Source organism: Stenella coeruleoalba, assembly GCF_951394435.1.
Source record: "Stenella coeruleoalba genome assembly, chromosome: X".
NCBI classification, from domain to species: domain Eukaryota; kingdom Metazoa; phylum Chordata; class Mammalia; order Artiodactyla; family Delphinidae; genus Stenella; species Stenella coeruleoalba.
Window position 1 is genome coordinate 17,937,937 of NC_137152.1, and position 16,720 is coordinate 17,954,656.

A 16,720-nucleotide genomic window follows, 5' to 3' on the forward strand; every position below is an offset into this window, starting at 1 on the left:
TTCATTTAAAGTAATTATTGATAGGTATGTAAATATTGCCATTTTGTTAATTGTTTTCTGGCTGTTTTCTAGTTCCTCTGTTCCTTTCTGCTCTCTTCCTTTGTGATTTGATGACGTTCTTTAGTGTGTGCTTAGATTCCTTTTATCTTTTGGTATCTACTATAGGTTTTTACTTTGTAGTTACCATGAGGCTTACACATAAAAAATGTATATAACAGTCTGTTTCAAGTTGATAAAAACTTAAGTTTGAGCACATTCTAAAGCTCTACCTTTTTACTCTCCCTCCTAACCCCTGCCAGATGTCTGACACCTTCGATGTCACCTTTTACATCTTTTAATCTCTTGTATCCCTTAATTATTGTAGTTAGTTATTTTTACTCACTTATAAAGCTAGTGTGAAGGTCTTAACCTTCACACTAGCTTTATAAGTGATTAATCCATCACCTTTATAACATTAGATTATTCTTAATTTTGCTACATATTTATATATACTTTCATATGTTTTCCTATTAATAATGAGCACCCTTTCTTTTCAGCTTAAAGACGTCCCTCTAACATTTCTCCTAAGGCTGGTTTCATGGTGATGAGCTCCTTTAGCCTTTTCTTGTCTCCTTCAATTCTGAGTGACAGCCTGCACCCAGTAGGGTATTCTTGGTTGTGGGTTTTTTCTTTCAGCACTTTGACTATATCATGCCACTTCCTTCTGGCCTGTAAAGTTTCTGCTGAAAATGTGCTGATAGTTTTATGGGGGTTCCCTTATACATGACAAGTTGTTTTTCTCTTGCTGCTTTTAAGATTCTCTCCTTGTCTTTAATTTCTGACAATTTAATTATAATGTGTCTTTCAGTTCATCTTATTTGGAACTCCCTTTGCTTCCTGGATCTGGGTCTCTGTTTTCTTCCCAAGGTTAGGGAAGTTTTCAGCCATTATGTCTTCAAGTAAGTTTTCTGCCCCTTTCTCTCTTGCTTCTCCTTCTGGGACCGCTATAATATGAATTTTGGTTGGCTTGATATTGTCCCATAAGCTCCTTAAGCAATTTTTACTTTTTTTCATTCTTTTTTCTTTTTGCTGCTCTGATTGGGGTGAGTTTCACAGCCCTGTCTTCACGTTCACTGAGCTTCATCTAGTCTGCTATTGAATCCCTCTAGTGTATTCTTCAGTTCAGTTATTGTCTCTTACTGGTAGCTGTTGGTGACCTGGTGTGAGGCAGAAGGAGAGCAGAGATGGCATCTACTGGCCTCTGTTTTTGGAGTACACTTCAGTAGGTCCCTAGATGTGTGCCAAACCATTAAAATCTGTCCCTCAGGCCATAGCTCCAGGACAAGCAAATAGGCCACTTTCACAGAAAGACTGGGCTCCTGGGTCTGTTGCCTCTTGCTGTGTCCTGTGCATGGTACCTGGACGAGAAGTCTTCTCCATTGGTTACAGTCCTGTGGGATTCCTGAGCATAAGCCCCACTGGCCACCAGGTCCAGGTGATCGAGTGGTATCTTGCGGGTGGCGGCCAGAAAAATCAGGCTGCCAAAGGAGGGTACAGGCTCCTTTCTGGAAGTTATGAGCAAAGCAAGCTGAGATGAGGCAGAGGGAGAACACAAAGATGGTACCCACCAGCCTCCGTCCCTGGAGAGTAACCAGCAGGCCCCTAAAAAGTATGTTAAATTATATACCTGCCCCTCAGGCCGATGCTTGTTTGTTTTTTAATTTATTTTGGGCTGCGTTGGGTCTTTGCTGCGCAGGAGCTTTTAGTTGCAGTGAGCGAGGGCTACTCTTTGTTGCGGTGCGCGGGCTTCTCATCGCGGTGGCTTCTCTCGTTGCAGAGCACTGGCCCTAGGCATGCGGGCTTCAGTAGTTGTGGATCGCGGGCTCAGTGGCTGTGGCGTGCAGGCTCAGTAGTTGCAGCACACGGGCTTATTTGTTCCACTGCACGTGGGATCTTCCTGGACCAGGGCTTGGACCCTTGTCCCCTGCCTGGGCAGGCAGATTCTTAACCACTGCACCACCAAGGTTAACATAAGTAAATAAGCCTCTTTTACATAAAAATAAAGTCTTTCACAATGGGAGATTATTCAGCTTTAAAAAGGAATGAAATCCTGATATATGTTATAATATCAGTTGAACCTTGAAGACCTTATAGTAAGTGAAAGAAGCCGTACAACAAAGAACAAATACTGTATGATTCTACTTATGAGGTACCTAGAATAGTCAAATTGATAGAGACAGAAAGTAAAGGGGTGGTCCCCGAGGACTGGTTGGGGGGAGTGGGGAAATGTGAATTTACTATTTAATGGGTACATAGTTTTAATATGGGATGATAAAAACAAAGTTCTGGAAATGGATGGTGGTGGTGGTGGTTGGAAATCAGTGTAAATGTATTTCATACCACTGAACCGTACACTTAAAAACGGTTAAAATGGTGAATTGTGTTCTTAGTGCTGTTTGAAAAAATTAGCATTGGACCTTATATCATGTAAATCTGGTTTTTCTAAGAAAAAAGAACACACCATCAAGGTGTTTGTTTTTTTCTTTAAGTAATCTCATATCAGATGGCAAATTACAGATCCACCAGGCTGACTGGGTGAGGCTGAGGGGGTTCGTGGTCCAGGAAGAACCGAAAACTTGCACCTGACTTAAGGTCCTTCTCTCCTGTTACTCCAGGGAAGGGGTCTATGTTCACATGGTAAAACAGAATAGAGCCATTTTCCCTTCAAACAGGAGATGATTCTATTTTCAGAGTCAATGGAGGAATGGCAGATCATTCAAAATGATATGTAATATTTTAAAGGACAGCATGTGTGGCTGGGGTACTAATGTTTAAAGAGAACGCTATCTTTGTTTGAAATGCTTGAATTCCCGGAGCAAACATGAAGTTTCACTAGGAAGTCGGCATCCCCTGGTCCTGACTTCTTGCCTCTCAATATCTTGGACATGAACAGGGTTGCCTCCTACATAGCAACAAAGCTTCAAAATGTAGCTCCTTTACAACCCTTCCCTTGAGACCGTCTGTCTGTCAGAGACACATCCTCCAAAGAGAGGTAATGCCAAGTCTCTGCTGGGAAGGCTTCCCTTTGCATCTCTGGTTGGGTTATCTCTTCTGAGTAGGGGTCAAAACTAGTAACAAGAATCAAGCAAACAGTTAACTACATAGAGTGGTAGATGATAAGGTTGAAAATTAACATATTGGTCTCTGACATTCCACCCATCAGACTGAGTAAAAGGGGACTGAGAAGCTATTACAGCAGCTGGAAAGTAGATGGCTTGCTTCCAATTCTCAAAAGCAATGGCCCCACCTGCTGGTATTCACATCCTTGTGTAGTGTCCTTCCCAAATATACAAAGATTAGTCTGTGTAACCAATAGAAGATGGTAAAAGTGATGCTTTGTCACTTCTGATGTTAGATCATAAAAGACTATAGCTTTTTTTCCTTAGACTCTCACTCCCTCTGGAGAAAGCCAGCTGCTATGTCGTGAAGACACTTGGGGCAGCCTTGTGGAAAGACCCACATAGTGAAGAACTGAGGTATCCAGTCGACAGTGACATCAGAGTGTGGAAGAGGATCCTCCAGCCTCCAGGGACTGCAGCTCCAGCTGACATCCTGACGGCCAACTTCATAACAAGACCCCAAGTCATAACCATGCGGCTAAGTTGCTTCCTGACCTTCAGAAACTATGTGAGATAACGTTTGTTTTTAAGTCACTAAGTTTTGGGGTAATGTGTTACACTCTAATAATGAGTACAGCCATGAACACCATGATTTCTTCTTGCTTAGGAAGGAAGTCCTGAATCTAGATGACCTGACCTCATGTGCCCTTTTGGCAACTGGCTTTGACACAAAAGCCTTAAAAAGCCTTAAAGGGAGGGTTTTGATAGACCCTAGTTTCTCCACAGTGCCACACGCTAGCCAAAGGAGAGTGAAGCAAAGTGACTGCATCCCATGGACATTTCTATCATGAAGGATCCAGTGCTGGCCTGGATAAAGAGGCTTGGCCCCAGGGTCCATCCTGGTACCTCCAAACTCCTATGAGACCATTGGAAAGGTTCATAATTTTTCTAGACCTTTGTTTCTTTATAACACTGCTATAATACTACCCTCTTATGTGATTAAAATGGGTAGAGTAGACCTAAAAGGACTATGTAAAAAGGAGTTGAACCTACTATACAACTTCCAGACAGTAACATCACCACCACCCTCCTCTTAGAGATGGACTGTAAGGTTTTGGGTTTTATATCCTCGTTCTTGATTCCAAACATGAGGTCACTTGGGGGAGACTTGAAGACACTACACCACAAGGTGCAAACACAAATATTCCCTGAGGCCAGGTGGGCAGCATAAAGGTGTAAGGTTAGAGAAGGTGGCAGCAAGGAAGAGTGGGGAATGTTATAGACAGAGTCAACTGGAGAGTTTGTGCCCTCCCTATGAGAAAGGTTTAAACATTGTTAAGGGCCAAGCAAACCAAGTCTGCCTACTGAAATCGAGCCACCAAATGCTAAGTTGTAAGCAAGCCCTGTCCAGCACCATAAACAAACAACAGAAGGCTAAGGGTAGGTGTTGATCTAGCAGTACACATATCTATAGAGAGCATCGATATATAGGTCCATGTAGACATGGAGGATTTAGGCCTCACCATATCCTTCGCAGGTGCTGGGAAGTTCTGTGAATAGGTCTTCATCACACATCTGTTCGTTCAATCTAGAAACATTTATGGAGTACCCACTGTAAGCTACATGCTGAACCTGTTGTACCAAATTTTTTACCTTAAATCCTTGTATTTTGTACCTTTCCAAGTCTGCGTTATTTGTATCAGTACTATATTGGCAGGTTAACACAGATTCTCTATTTTAAGAAATGAGTTCCAGTCCCAAATCCACAAATAAAGAATTATTATGATAATAGCATATTCATGGAAAGCAAATTACTTAACTTGGCATTTAACATCCTTGTAACTATTCCTGTACTTTTAATGTCAACAGAACAAAAGTAACATCTGAGGCTGGCTGATACGGTAAATTAATAGGAATAACAGTTTTGACACTAATAGCAAGTTTTAAAAAGAAAAGCCTCCAGTATCTTAGCTGGGTTTCATTTCTTAAAAATCACCTCAGCTCACTGTCACCAAATTCCCCTAGTACAATTCCAGCTACTATTCCACCTTCACTGGGAGCCCGAGACGACTAGAGTCTGTCAAGTTGCTGTGTAAATGATATCCTTTCCCACCTTTGCTCACTGCAGGTGGAGGAAACATCCTCCCGCTTGAGGTACAATACCAGCGCTTCTCAGCAGAGACACATTTCTGAATCCCTGCAAGCAAATGAATGCCTACATGGTTTCATTTTTTAAAAACCACTAGTTGTTTCCTCAGAGCCTGAAAATTAGTTGTGAAAAATGTTAACTATTTTAATGAGAAATTCCAGACTTGTTACAGAGACCACGGAATCCCAGAGAACAGGGTCTGCGCTTTACCTTCATGTCCTTCCCTAGTACCATGCACATACAAGGACATTAATCAGTGTCCCATGAATTAAAGTGAACTGAGCTGAAACCCAGGGAAAACGAAAAGGAACCCAACCCTTAGCTCCCCCACTCTTACAAGCTCCTTCTAGAAGTCATCAAGGGCTCAAGCAGCCCCTTGCAAACCCTCCACCCCTCTCAGACTCAACCAACAAGACATGGTTGGCCTATGACAGCTGCCTCTGTAATCACTTAGAGACTGCTAGGCTTTAAGCAAGGCATCTCTTGTAACTTCTCAAACATTGTTCTTTTTTCTATTGGAGTGTTTTAGATAATCCTATAATGAACCAGCTCAAATGAGCAGAGACTCAGCAGTGACAGCCCATCAATAAAATAAAGCCAAAGTGAATTTTGTTAGAGACTTCTCACATCATAATAGGAAATCTAGGCTACTTAAAATCAGGAAAATCAAATGGAATCGTTCCTTTGTATTGTAAAAGGAAAGTTAGTTAGTTAGCTTTAGAACGATCACTTTCCAGATATCCCATGCCCTTGGACTGGAAAAATTAATCTTGTTAAAACGGCCATACCACCCAAAGCAATCCACAGATTTAACGTGATCCCCATCGACTTACCCATGACATTTTTCACAGAACTAAAACAATCCTAAAATTTATGTGGAACCATAAAAGACCGAGAATGTCCAAAGCGATCCTGAAGAAAAAGAACCAAGCAGGAGGCATCACCCTCCCAGACTTCAGACAATACGACAAAGGCTACAGTAATCAAAACAGAGTGGTACTGGCACAAAAAAAGACCTATGGATCAATGGAACACAACAGAGTCCAGAAATAAACCCACACACTTACAGTCAATTGATCTTCGACAAAGGAGGCAAGAATATACAATGGAGAAAAGACAGTCTCTTCAGCCAGTGGTGTTGGGAAGTTGGACAGCACATGTAAATGAATGAAATTAGAACACACCCTCTCACCATACACAAAAATAAACTCAAAATGGCTTAAAGACTTAAACATAAGACATGGCATCATAAAACTCCTAGAAGAGATCATAGGCAAAACATTCTCTGACATAAATTGTACCGATGTTTTCTTAGGTCAGTCTGCCAAGGCAATAGAAATAAAAGCAAAAACAAATGAGACCTAATTAAACTTGTGAGCTTTTACACAGCAAACGAAACCGTAAACAAAATGAAAAGACAACCTACAAAATGGGAGAAAATATTTGCAAGCAATGTGACCAACAAGGGCTTAATTTCCAAAATATACAAACAGCTCATACAACTCAATAACAAAAAACAAACAATCCAATCCATAAATGGGCAGAAGACCGAAGTAGACATTTCTCCAAAAAAGACATACAGATGACCAAGAGGCACATGAAAAGATGCTCAACATCGCTAATTATCAGAGAAATGCAAATCAAAGCTACAATGAGGTAGCACCTCACACCGGTCAGAATGGGCATCATTAAAAAGTCTATAAATAACAAATGCTGGAGAGGGTATGGAGAAAAGGAACCCTCCTACACTATTGGTGGGAATGTAAGTTGGTGCAGCCACTGTGGAAAACAGTATGGAGGTTCCTCAGAAAACTAAAAATAGAGTGAGTTACCATATGACCCAGCAATCCCACTCCTGGGCATATACCCAGACAAAACTCCTCTAATTCAAAAAGATACATGCACCCCAATGTTCATAGCAGCACTATTCACAATAGCCAAGCCATGGAAATCAATGTCCATTGACAGATGAATGGATAAAGATGATGTATATGTATACAGTGGAATACTACGCAGCCACAAAAAGAACAAAACAATGCCATTTGCAGCAACATGGATGCAACTAGAAATTATCATACTAAGTGAAGTAAATCAGAAAGACAAATACCATATGACAACACTTATATGTGGAATCTAAAATATGACACAAATGAACCTATCTGTGAAACAGAAACAGAATTACAGACACAGAGAACAGACTGGTGGTTACGCAGGCGGGGGGGGGGGGTTGTTGGGGGAGGGATGCAGTGGGAGGTTGGGGTTAGCAGATGTAGGCTTTTATATATAGAATGGATAAACAACAAGGTTCTGTTGTATAGCACAGAGAACTCTATTCAGTATCCTATGACAAACCATAATGGAAAAGAATATTAAAAATAAATGTATATATATGTACAACTGAATCCCTTTGCTGTACAGCAGTAATTAACATGGCATTGTAAATCAACTATACTTCAATTTTAAGAAACTATCTTTTTTAGAACCCTCATTAACTCTGCTGATAATACTGGTTATTTACTCTGGAAGTGCATGCACAATAGAAATACCACTGGAGTAGAAGGTGGTTTCCAGAATTTTCTTTTCCCTTTCCATAATTTTCACTCAGAATTCCATATAGAATTTAGGCAAGAGACCCTGTCTACATTTTCTTAGTTTTAAGATTCAGATCATGGCCGCGGTCCCTCAACACCTTTATGCCTATCCCAGCACATACATACCATGGGGAAAAAAAGGGGGCAAATCAGGGCATGATAAGTACAGAGACAGTCCTACCTCTTCTTTCTCTCTTCCAACCAATGAAAGAGGAGTTCCTGACAACCAAAGGCGATCAAGGCAGCTATATTTCTTTTGCATCCTCCTCCTCTGGTTGATCCAAGAGGCATCAGTTCCATGATACCACTGACCCACTTACAAGTGGGTCAAGTTCCATGATGCCACTGACCCACTTCACCCTTACCATCCAACTGGGAGACTGGGATGAGCTACGGAACCAACCTCTGCGGTAACAGACATTCAACGACTACCAAGTGGCTTCAAACTCTGGATAAGAAATAGAAATAGAGACCGGAGCTGGCTTTGGGCACTACTGGATGCCATACTGAGAGGAAATGCAGAAACTAAGGAAGTGACGTAGACTTGAAGTCATTCGGGCTCATGCCCCAAGTGGAGGCCACATATTGGACTGAGATAAGGGAACCCTTGAGTAGTTCCTTGGAAAGGAGGATAAACTGAAAACACCCATTACTGCAGGGCCAAGTGAAATAATTACATACCCATGCTCCATCAGGCCCAAACAGTTCTAGGAAGTTGCCAATGAATTCCCTCGATTTCTCTTCCCACTTTTGAATTAGATCATGACTCTTTTCTTCCACTCTGTTTACAAATTCCTTTGATTTTTCCTCCACGTTTTTGACCTTTTCCTTCATCTTGTCTACCTGGTTTTGGAAGCGGTACTTCTTCTCCTGGTCCAAAATTAAAGGAGAAAGAAATGGATTTATCCAAGAGGGCATGGGAGAGATCAGTCATTCACAGAAGGGTCATATTTTATTTCAACTCATGTGTGTTCTTAACCTGAAGAGTCAGGATGCTATTTCCCAAGGGCTGGATTGACAGGAAGGCCGTCTCGGAAGAAAAGTCACTTCTCATTAGTCTACTTGAATGTGTACAGCGAAGTACAAGTGGTTTTAATGTTCTCTTTCTTGTAAATATTGGAGTTGAATTCACTTATATAAGAGAAGAACCAAAAGTATACATTTGCCCTTTATTACGGAGAGATCCTGGGTGAATACAGCCCCTCAATTCTCCTGAGACTTAGACAAAAATACGAATTGTACATAGAATGGCCACTCAGAAGCTACCTGAGCTCCCTATTTTACTGGGACATTGTTAAAACCAATATTGGTTGAAATATTGGCTGGGCCTCAGAACCCACGTGTCATACTAAAATTGTCACTGTCACGATATTTGCCATTAAGCTAACGGAACTGCATCAGTTTCCTTGGTAACGAAGGAAGATTTTGTTCTGATAGCTTCTCTGGACTGGGATTTTGTTCATAGCCTTTATGCAGCATTGCTATACCTCTGTGCCTGGAAGGCACATACGTTGGGCAAGTCACGTGTCATCTCTAAACCTCAGTTTTCTCATCTGTAAAATAGGGATAATTACCGTCCCTACCCTATAGGGGTGCTGTAACAATTAGATAAGATAATGCATGTAAAGTGCTTGGCACAAAGCCTGGCATTTAGTAGAAGCTTCAGTGTGTGTTGGCTCTTTGATCACTTTTACGCCGCAGAGGCATTTAATCATGTTACCTGGTGAGGATGGAATCAAAACCATGAAAATAGGATGAAACAAAGGCTCTTTTCCTCCATGCAATCATAAACCATTTTCTCCTGGAGAGGTAATAAGGTTTATCACTTTTCTTCACTATAAGGAACTGAAGTCTATTTCATATTTCAGAATTTTTTGAGCCAGGTACAATATTACAAAACTGGGTCAGGATTCCCTGATCTAGACTTTACAAACCTTACTGCAGCCTCAGGTTGGGGTGTGAGCTACCTGTGCTGCTGGTTACTATCTATACGCAGCTCTCAGGAGCAGCACGGAACACTAGAGTGAGCGCTGGACCACGAGCCAAAAGGCTGGGAGGCCGCTGCTGCCTCCACCTCCACTTTGCTTGAAGGACTTTAGCCACATCCCTCTCTGAGCTCAGCTTTCCTCACTTCTGAATTCAGGGGCTTGGGCTGGGCGACAGGTTCCTGCCGCCTCTGAGGTTCTGATTCATCTACATGCCCATCCGACACATTAGATTTTCTCCCTGAGCCGCAGCCAGGTTTGTTGTCACAGAAAAGCAACGGGCTCATCCACGCTGACTACACGGTTCCCTGAGCTAAGCGGCTTATCCACAGGCCGCTGAAAGAGCGTGAGCAATAACTTTTGGAAATGCCTCCACACGCTTGGATGGGCTACTGAATTCAATTGAAAAGAACAGACAGTTTAATTTATTGAAATAACCAGGGCTTTATGCTCTATAAGATACCAAATAACCACTTGGACGGAATTCTTTTCAGCCACTTGATCTGGTGCCACTTGAACCCGACATTTTCCATTTTGTTGCCCAGTTTGTACGAAGCCACAGAGCCTGGACTCCCAACACTCCCTGCCTCGCGAGGACAACTAATAATGACTGACTTCTGATTCCTGAACCCTTCCTCATTCGGAGGCACGGATGATCGATTTGTGTAAGCTGCTGGATAACTGTGGCTGCACGTACATAGGCTCTGTGTATGTACAGATGCTTATATAAAGCATCTAGTTTTGTAGAAAAATCGCTCTCGGACAGCATCTGTTTCGGGGGGTGGAAATTCCGTATGTACGGAGAGTTATTTTACTCAACTCCACGAGCGCCTCGGAGTCCAGGCCAGTACAGTCTTCCAGACTCACGAGCATCACCTCCAGCAACTGGGCTGCCCTCTTTGCCTTTTAACAGCTTGTTTTAAACATTGTTTTAACAGTTGCTCTATTATTAAACTAACAGCAGCTCTGTGGGAACAAAACGGCAGAAATACAAAAGGAAGCCAGAGACTTTGAGCTTTATTTAAGCAGCTGTAATTTCTCTGGACAATAAAAAAAAAAAAAGCGGCTGTTAACGTTTCTAATGAGCATCTGTAAGGCCTTAATAAAATGAAAGTTGTAAAATGTTAAAACAAGAAAGCATTTCCTCTGGGTTTAGCTTTTCACTGCCTCTGCCCTCCTTCCTTCCCTTTGAGCAGAAGACAACTCTTGCCTTTTGTGAGGGCAGATCTCCCGGAAATCCTTCACCCAAGTCTGAGAACGCTAAAGGGGGAGGTTGGGGTGAAGAGAGGGAGGCGAGGCGGCTCCTTTAGAAAATGTGAAGCTCACTCGCTACCTGTGGGCCTCGGTCAACTTATGTTACCCCTTTGAACACTGGTTTCTCCATCTACAAAACGGGGATAATAATACATCACTGGGCTGTTACATGGATTGGATGAGACAAATGTCAAACATCAAGAATCCCACGTGGCGTAGAGTAAGTGATTAATAGACAGTGTTCGCAGCAGTGTGACGTGCTGGGCCTCAGGGGGTCCGCGGTGGCACACTTACATTTATAAAGCTGACATTCAGTTCCTTGGCTGTGTACCCTCTCTGGAGATTGCGTCGGGCATAAACATCATAGTCACGGACAATCCTGGTGATGATGTCTGATGTTGAGATGCCTTCCGTTCTCTGCGTTGGAACAAACATTCCTGTTCCAATAGGAAAGACAGAATAAAGAAAAACAACTAAGGTGGCCCCGGGTGACCCCTCTTCTTGAATGGCCCTCCTTTCCAGGACAAAGTGGCAGCTCTTAGGTGGGTCAGTGAGGCTTTCACATCTGGCCCCAGCTGACTCTGCCAGGCTCAGTTCCGGACACTCCCTCCCTGCCATAAACACTGTGTGTTCGTCATCCTAGACCTATTCCCCGGATGCACCAGGCGCTCACCCGTCTCCCGACATTTGCTCATGCCACGCCCTTCTTTTCTGCCCCAGATCCCCCTTCCCTGCCCACAGCGTCTGCAGAGTTGCTCCTCCTCCTACAGGGTCCGGGTTCAAGGCTATGCCTCTGCGAAGTCTTTCCTGACATCACCAGGCAGAAACCACAGCACTTAGAATATAAACTTCATTTCCATTAACAGAAGTATTTTAGACATCCTTCTCCTTGTAGAAACGGAACATTCTGAAAGCACAGGTTGTGCCTTGATCACCTTTGCATTCCCAGCACCCAGCTCAGTGCCCTGGTGTCCAGCACATGGCAAGTGCTCAATAAATGCAAATTAAATGAATAAGTGAATGGAGAGTAACAACCGAGTCAACGAATTAGATCACAGCAACTCCCCTTCTTCCCCTGGGAGTTCTGCGTCACATTACAGTGAAGGATAAGAGAAAGGGTGGACTATTTTTGTTGTCTCTGATTGAAAGACATGCCCAGGGGCTGCTAGATGATTTTGTCTCTCTAAGAACAATCTACTCTGAATGATGGTTTCACCACTCAAAGGCCCTTTCATCTAGACTCTGTGGGACTGAGTAAAAACAAACAAGCACAGAGGATGCCAATTTTTCATAGAACTTCCTTAAAGTCCTCAAAGATGTATTTGGGTGTACCAATACAGGGCCATAAGGAAGTCACAAATGTTATGAAAGACAAGAATCTGGTGAAATCAAAGATGACACAAACAGATGCAAAGATACACCATGTTCTTGGATTGGAAGAATCAAATTGTTAAAATGACTACACTACCCCAGGCAATCTACAGATTCAATGCAATGCCTATCAAATTACCAATGGCATTCTTCACAGAACTAGAACAAAAAAAATTTTTAATTTGTATGGAGACACAGAAGACCTTGCATAGCCAAAGCAATCTTGAGAAAGAAAAATGGAGCTGGAGGAATCAGGCTCCCTGACTTCAGACTATACTACACAGCTACAGTCATCAAAATAGTATGGTACTGGCACAAAAACAGAAACATAGATCAATGGAACAGGATAGAAAGCCCAGAAATAAACCCATGCACCTATGGTCAATTAATCTAGGACAAAGGAGGCAAGACTATACAATGGAGGAAAGACAGTCTCTTCAGTAAATGGTGCTGGGGAAATTGGACAACTACATGTAGAAAAACGAAATTAGAACATCCTTTAACACCATACACAAAAATAAACTCAAAATGGATTAAAGACCTAAATGTAAGACTGGATACTATAAAACTCTTAGAGGAAAACAGAGGCAGAACACTCTTTGACGTCAATCGCAGCAGTATCTTTTTCAATCTCCTAGAGTAATGGAAATAAAACACAAATAAATGGGACCTAATGAAACTCAAAAGCTTTTGCACAGCAAAGGAAACCATAAACAAAACGAAAAGACAACCCACAGAATAGGAGAAAATATTTGCTAACAACGTGACTGACAAGAGATTAGTCTCCAAAATTTACAAACAGCTCATGTGGCTCAATATCAAAAAAACAACTCAATCAGAAAATGGGCAGAAGACATAAGTAGACATCTCTCCAAAGAAGATATACAGGTGGCCAAGAGACATATGAAAAAGACGCTCAACATCACTAATTATTAGAGAAATGCAAATCAGAACTACAATGAGATATCGCCTCACACCAGTCAGAATGGCCATCATCAAAAAGTCTACCAACAGGGAGTTCCCTGGTGGCCAAGTGGTTAGGAGTCTGGGCTTTCACTGCCATGGCCCAGGTTTAATCCCTGGTCAGGGACCTGAGTTCCTGCAAGCCGTGCAGTGCAGTATGGCCAAAAGTAAATAAAGAAACAAAACACGCTCCTCTTTAACAACAACAACAACGAAAAGTCTACAAACAGTAAATGCTGGAGAGGGTGTGGAGAAAAGGGAACCTCCTACACTGTTGGTGGCAGTATAAATTGGTATAGCCACTACGGAGAACAGTATGGAGGTTCCTTAAAAAACTAAAAATACAGTTCCCATATGATTCAGCAATCCCACTCCTGGGCATATATCTGGAGAAAACCATGGTTCAAAAGGATACATGCACCCCAATGTTCACTGCAGCACTGTTTACAAGAACCAAGACATGGAAGCAACCCAAATGTCCATCGACAGATGAATGGATAAAGGAGATGTGGTACATATATACAATGGGATATTACTCCACCATCAAAAAGAATGAAATAATGCCATTTGCAGCAACATGGATGGACCTGGAGATTATCATACTAAGTGAAGTAAGACAAAGACAAATATCATATCGCTTATCTGCAGAATCTTAACAAATGATACAAATGAACTTATTTACAAAATAGAAATAGACTCACAGACTTAGAGAATGAACTTATGGTTACCAGGGGTAGGGATAGATTGGGAGACTGAGATTGACATATACACACTGCTATATTTAAAATAATCAGCAAGGACGTACTGTACAGCACAGGGAACTCTACTCAATATTCTGTAATAACCTAAATGGGAAAAGAACTTGAAAAAGAATAGATACATGTATATGCATAACTGAATCACTCTGCTGTACACGTGAAACTAACAACATTGTTAATCAACTATACTCCAATATAAAATTAAAATTTTGAAAAGAATCTGGTTTATGCTCGCACTTCTGTTGTCAACTGAAATGATGTGTTGGCAATTGAGATCTTTCTAATATGATAATGGTCACTCAGTCAGAGATATCAGGCATGAGACAGCATGATGGACAGAGCCTAGGGACGAGGGTGCTGGGTCCTCCGTTTGTACACTTGGGCAAGTCACTCAAGCCTCAGAAGGCAAGTTACTTAACCTCAGCCTCTGAAGCTGAGAAATGAGGTGGCTGCACAAGATGACCTCGGCCTCACCTGTGCCGCTTCCCTCTCCCTCACTCCTTACGTCCAATCAATTTCCTTCTACTCACCAATCTACTTCCTAAATGTCTCCCTGGTTTACCCACTTTCCTCCATCCTCCATCTAAACCAATCTAACCCCACCTTGTTCAGATTACAGCAAGAGCCTCAAAACCAGTCTCCAGGGATGTCGCTTTTCTGTCCCCTCAATCTACTCTCCACGTAGCAAGAGCCGCAGAGCAGTCTTTCAAAATATAAGTCAGATACCTGCTCAACATCCTTCATTGGCTTTCTACCGTCCTTTGTATTTGGATTCAAATCCTTAACTTGACTCTGAGGCAGTTTGCCTTCTCTCTTCCCTGTGCTTCTCTCCAGTCTCATCTCAGACCCGCGTTCCCCCTTCACTCCCTAAGCCAAGGCCCCTGTGCTCCGCAGATGCAGCGGGCGCTCTTCTCACTGTTTTCTGTGGAGCTGAGCGACAGGCTGGCCCTGCCTTGGCCCAGCGGCCCCGGACTTGAGTGTCCTCCAAGGGCTGCCCCCTCCCCTCACTCTGCCACATACACTCCACCTGGTTAACTCCCGGCCATCCACTGGGGTTCACCTTTAGCATCACTTCCTCAAGGAAATCTCTCAAAGCCCAGACTGGGTCTTCCTGCTTACAATTCTCGCCCATGGTCCACTGCTCTCTTCCTTCAAATATTCCCAGACAGCTTGTTCCGTAACTGCCTTTTCCGCCTGACTGTCAGCTGCCTGCGGGAAGGCAGCGCTCCTGCCTCCTTCTCGTCTGTGTCCTCAGCACTGGGTGGCAAGCAGGCACCAGGAATATTTGTTGAATGAGTGACTAGATGAACACTGATGTCCAAGTGCCTTTTTCCAAACCCAGTTCTCTCGGATCTATGGACAGTGGTGAATTTGTCAGCCTTCTAGCCCCAACCAGGGCGTCCCTTTGGAGCTTTCCTTCGCCACCATCTGCACATTGACAGTATCAGCAGCAGGGTGGCCCCGCTGTCACAGGCAAAGCATCCAGTTTCTAACATACTGTGGCTCAGAGGGCAGAGCTGGGGTTGGCCCCGAGGTCAGAAACTTCTCTTAGCACCTTCTAAGAAAGCGGACTCAAATAGAAAACTAAGTAGAAGGTAGAGGGTGCCGACACATAAAGGCATGGAGATAAATAGCACCCAACTGTGCACGGGGCTCTAGTGGGCAAAGATCCCTGAGAGGTCCCAAGCCAGGGGGCCTGAGACAGCATCCTCACCTTGGTGAGGGCAGCAGGGAGCTTCCTGGTGAGGAGGATGTCCCGTCTTTCAGTAGGCAGGCATTTCACTCACAACCACTCTGGCTGAAATGTTAAGGAGATTCTCTAGCCACTAACTGATTTTAGCAAGTCACTCAGACACTGGTGACATGAGCTCACCGTTTCTTTGAAGCCACAGGGTGAAGTCTCTGTGGCTGAGTAACTGAAAGTTGGGGCTGGGGAGAGACTTGCTTTGGCTGGTTGGGAGGTAGGTCCCTGAAAGAAGCCAAGCCCTCTGCTGACATAATGAGGCACCCAGCTTCCTCCAAATCCTAATTATTGCTCTGCTAAAAATATTCAGTAATGAGCATGATCAAAGAACCTTTCTCATCATGCTTTGCAGAACTGCGGCGTTTGGTTATGGAACTATTTTAAGAAGCAGCAAAGCACATGTTAATGAAGGAAACTTTCAACAGTAGTAGGCAATATTAGAATAACAATGAGTAATGTGGACCTTACAGTCTACTTCATTTAAGCTCCATCTTTGCTGGAGAATTTTGACATGTAGTCTGACAAGCAGAGCCTGTCATGCCCTCGGTATCTCCGGCTTCATATAAATTTTTGACTTTCAGAATGAACCTCGATTAGAGGATAGAAGCCAAATGTGGCTGCTGACGCCATTTCTGAGCACCTTTCTTCCACGACGAACGCTCTGGCCTTCTCGACCTGGGCCCCAAACAGATTTCTACCGTGGCTCTCCCTTGGTGAGGAATCAGCAGAGTAGATCAATGGACCACAAGAAAGGGTCCTTGTGCCCATGAAAAGGCACATGTAAGTCTTATGCCTGCGCTCCGAGAG

The 16,720-nt window shown here is 43.1% G+C and overlaps 1 protein-coding gene across 3 annotated transcripts in view; it reads right to left on the bottom strand.

Moving 5' to 3' along the window:
* The window catches only part of PCYT1B (phosphate cytidylyltransferase 1B, choline), a gene marked incomplete at its 3' end in the record, with an annotated part of 149,209 nt that overhangs the window by 26,217 nt on the left and 106,272 nt on the right, over nucleotides 1-16,720 (bottom strand). For all 3 annotated transcript variants that reach the window (XM_079910043.1, XM_079910045.1, XM_079910044.1), the window contains exons 6-7: nucleotides 11,372-11,514; nucleotides 8,520-8,708 (exon numbers count right to left, since the gene is read on the bottom strand). In XM_079910043.1, the coding sequence (XP_079766169.1) occupies nucleotides 8,520-8,708; nucleotides 11,372-11,514 (332 nt within the window). The remainder of the gene's footprint in view (nucleotides 1-8,519; nucleotides 8,709-11,371; nucleotides 11,515-16,720) is intronic.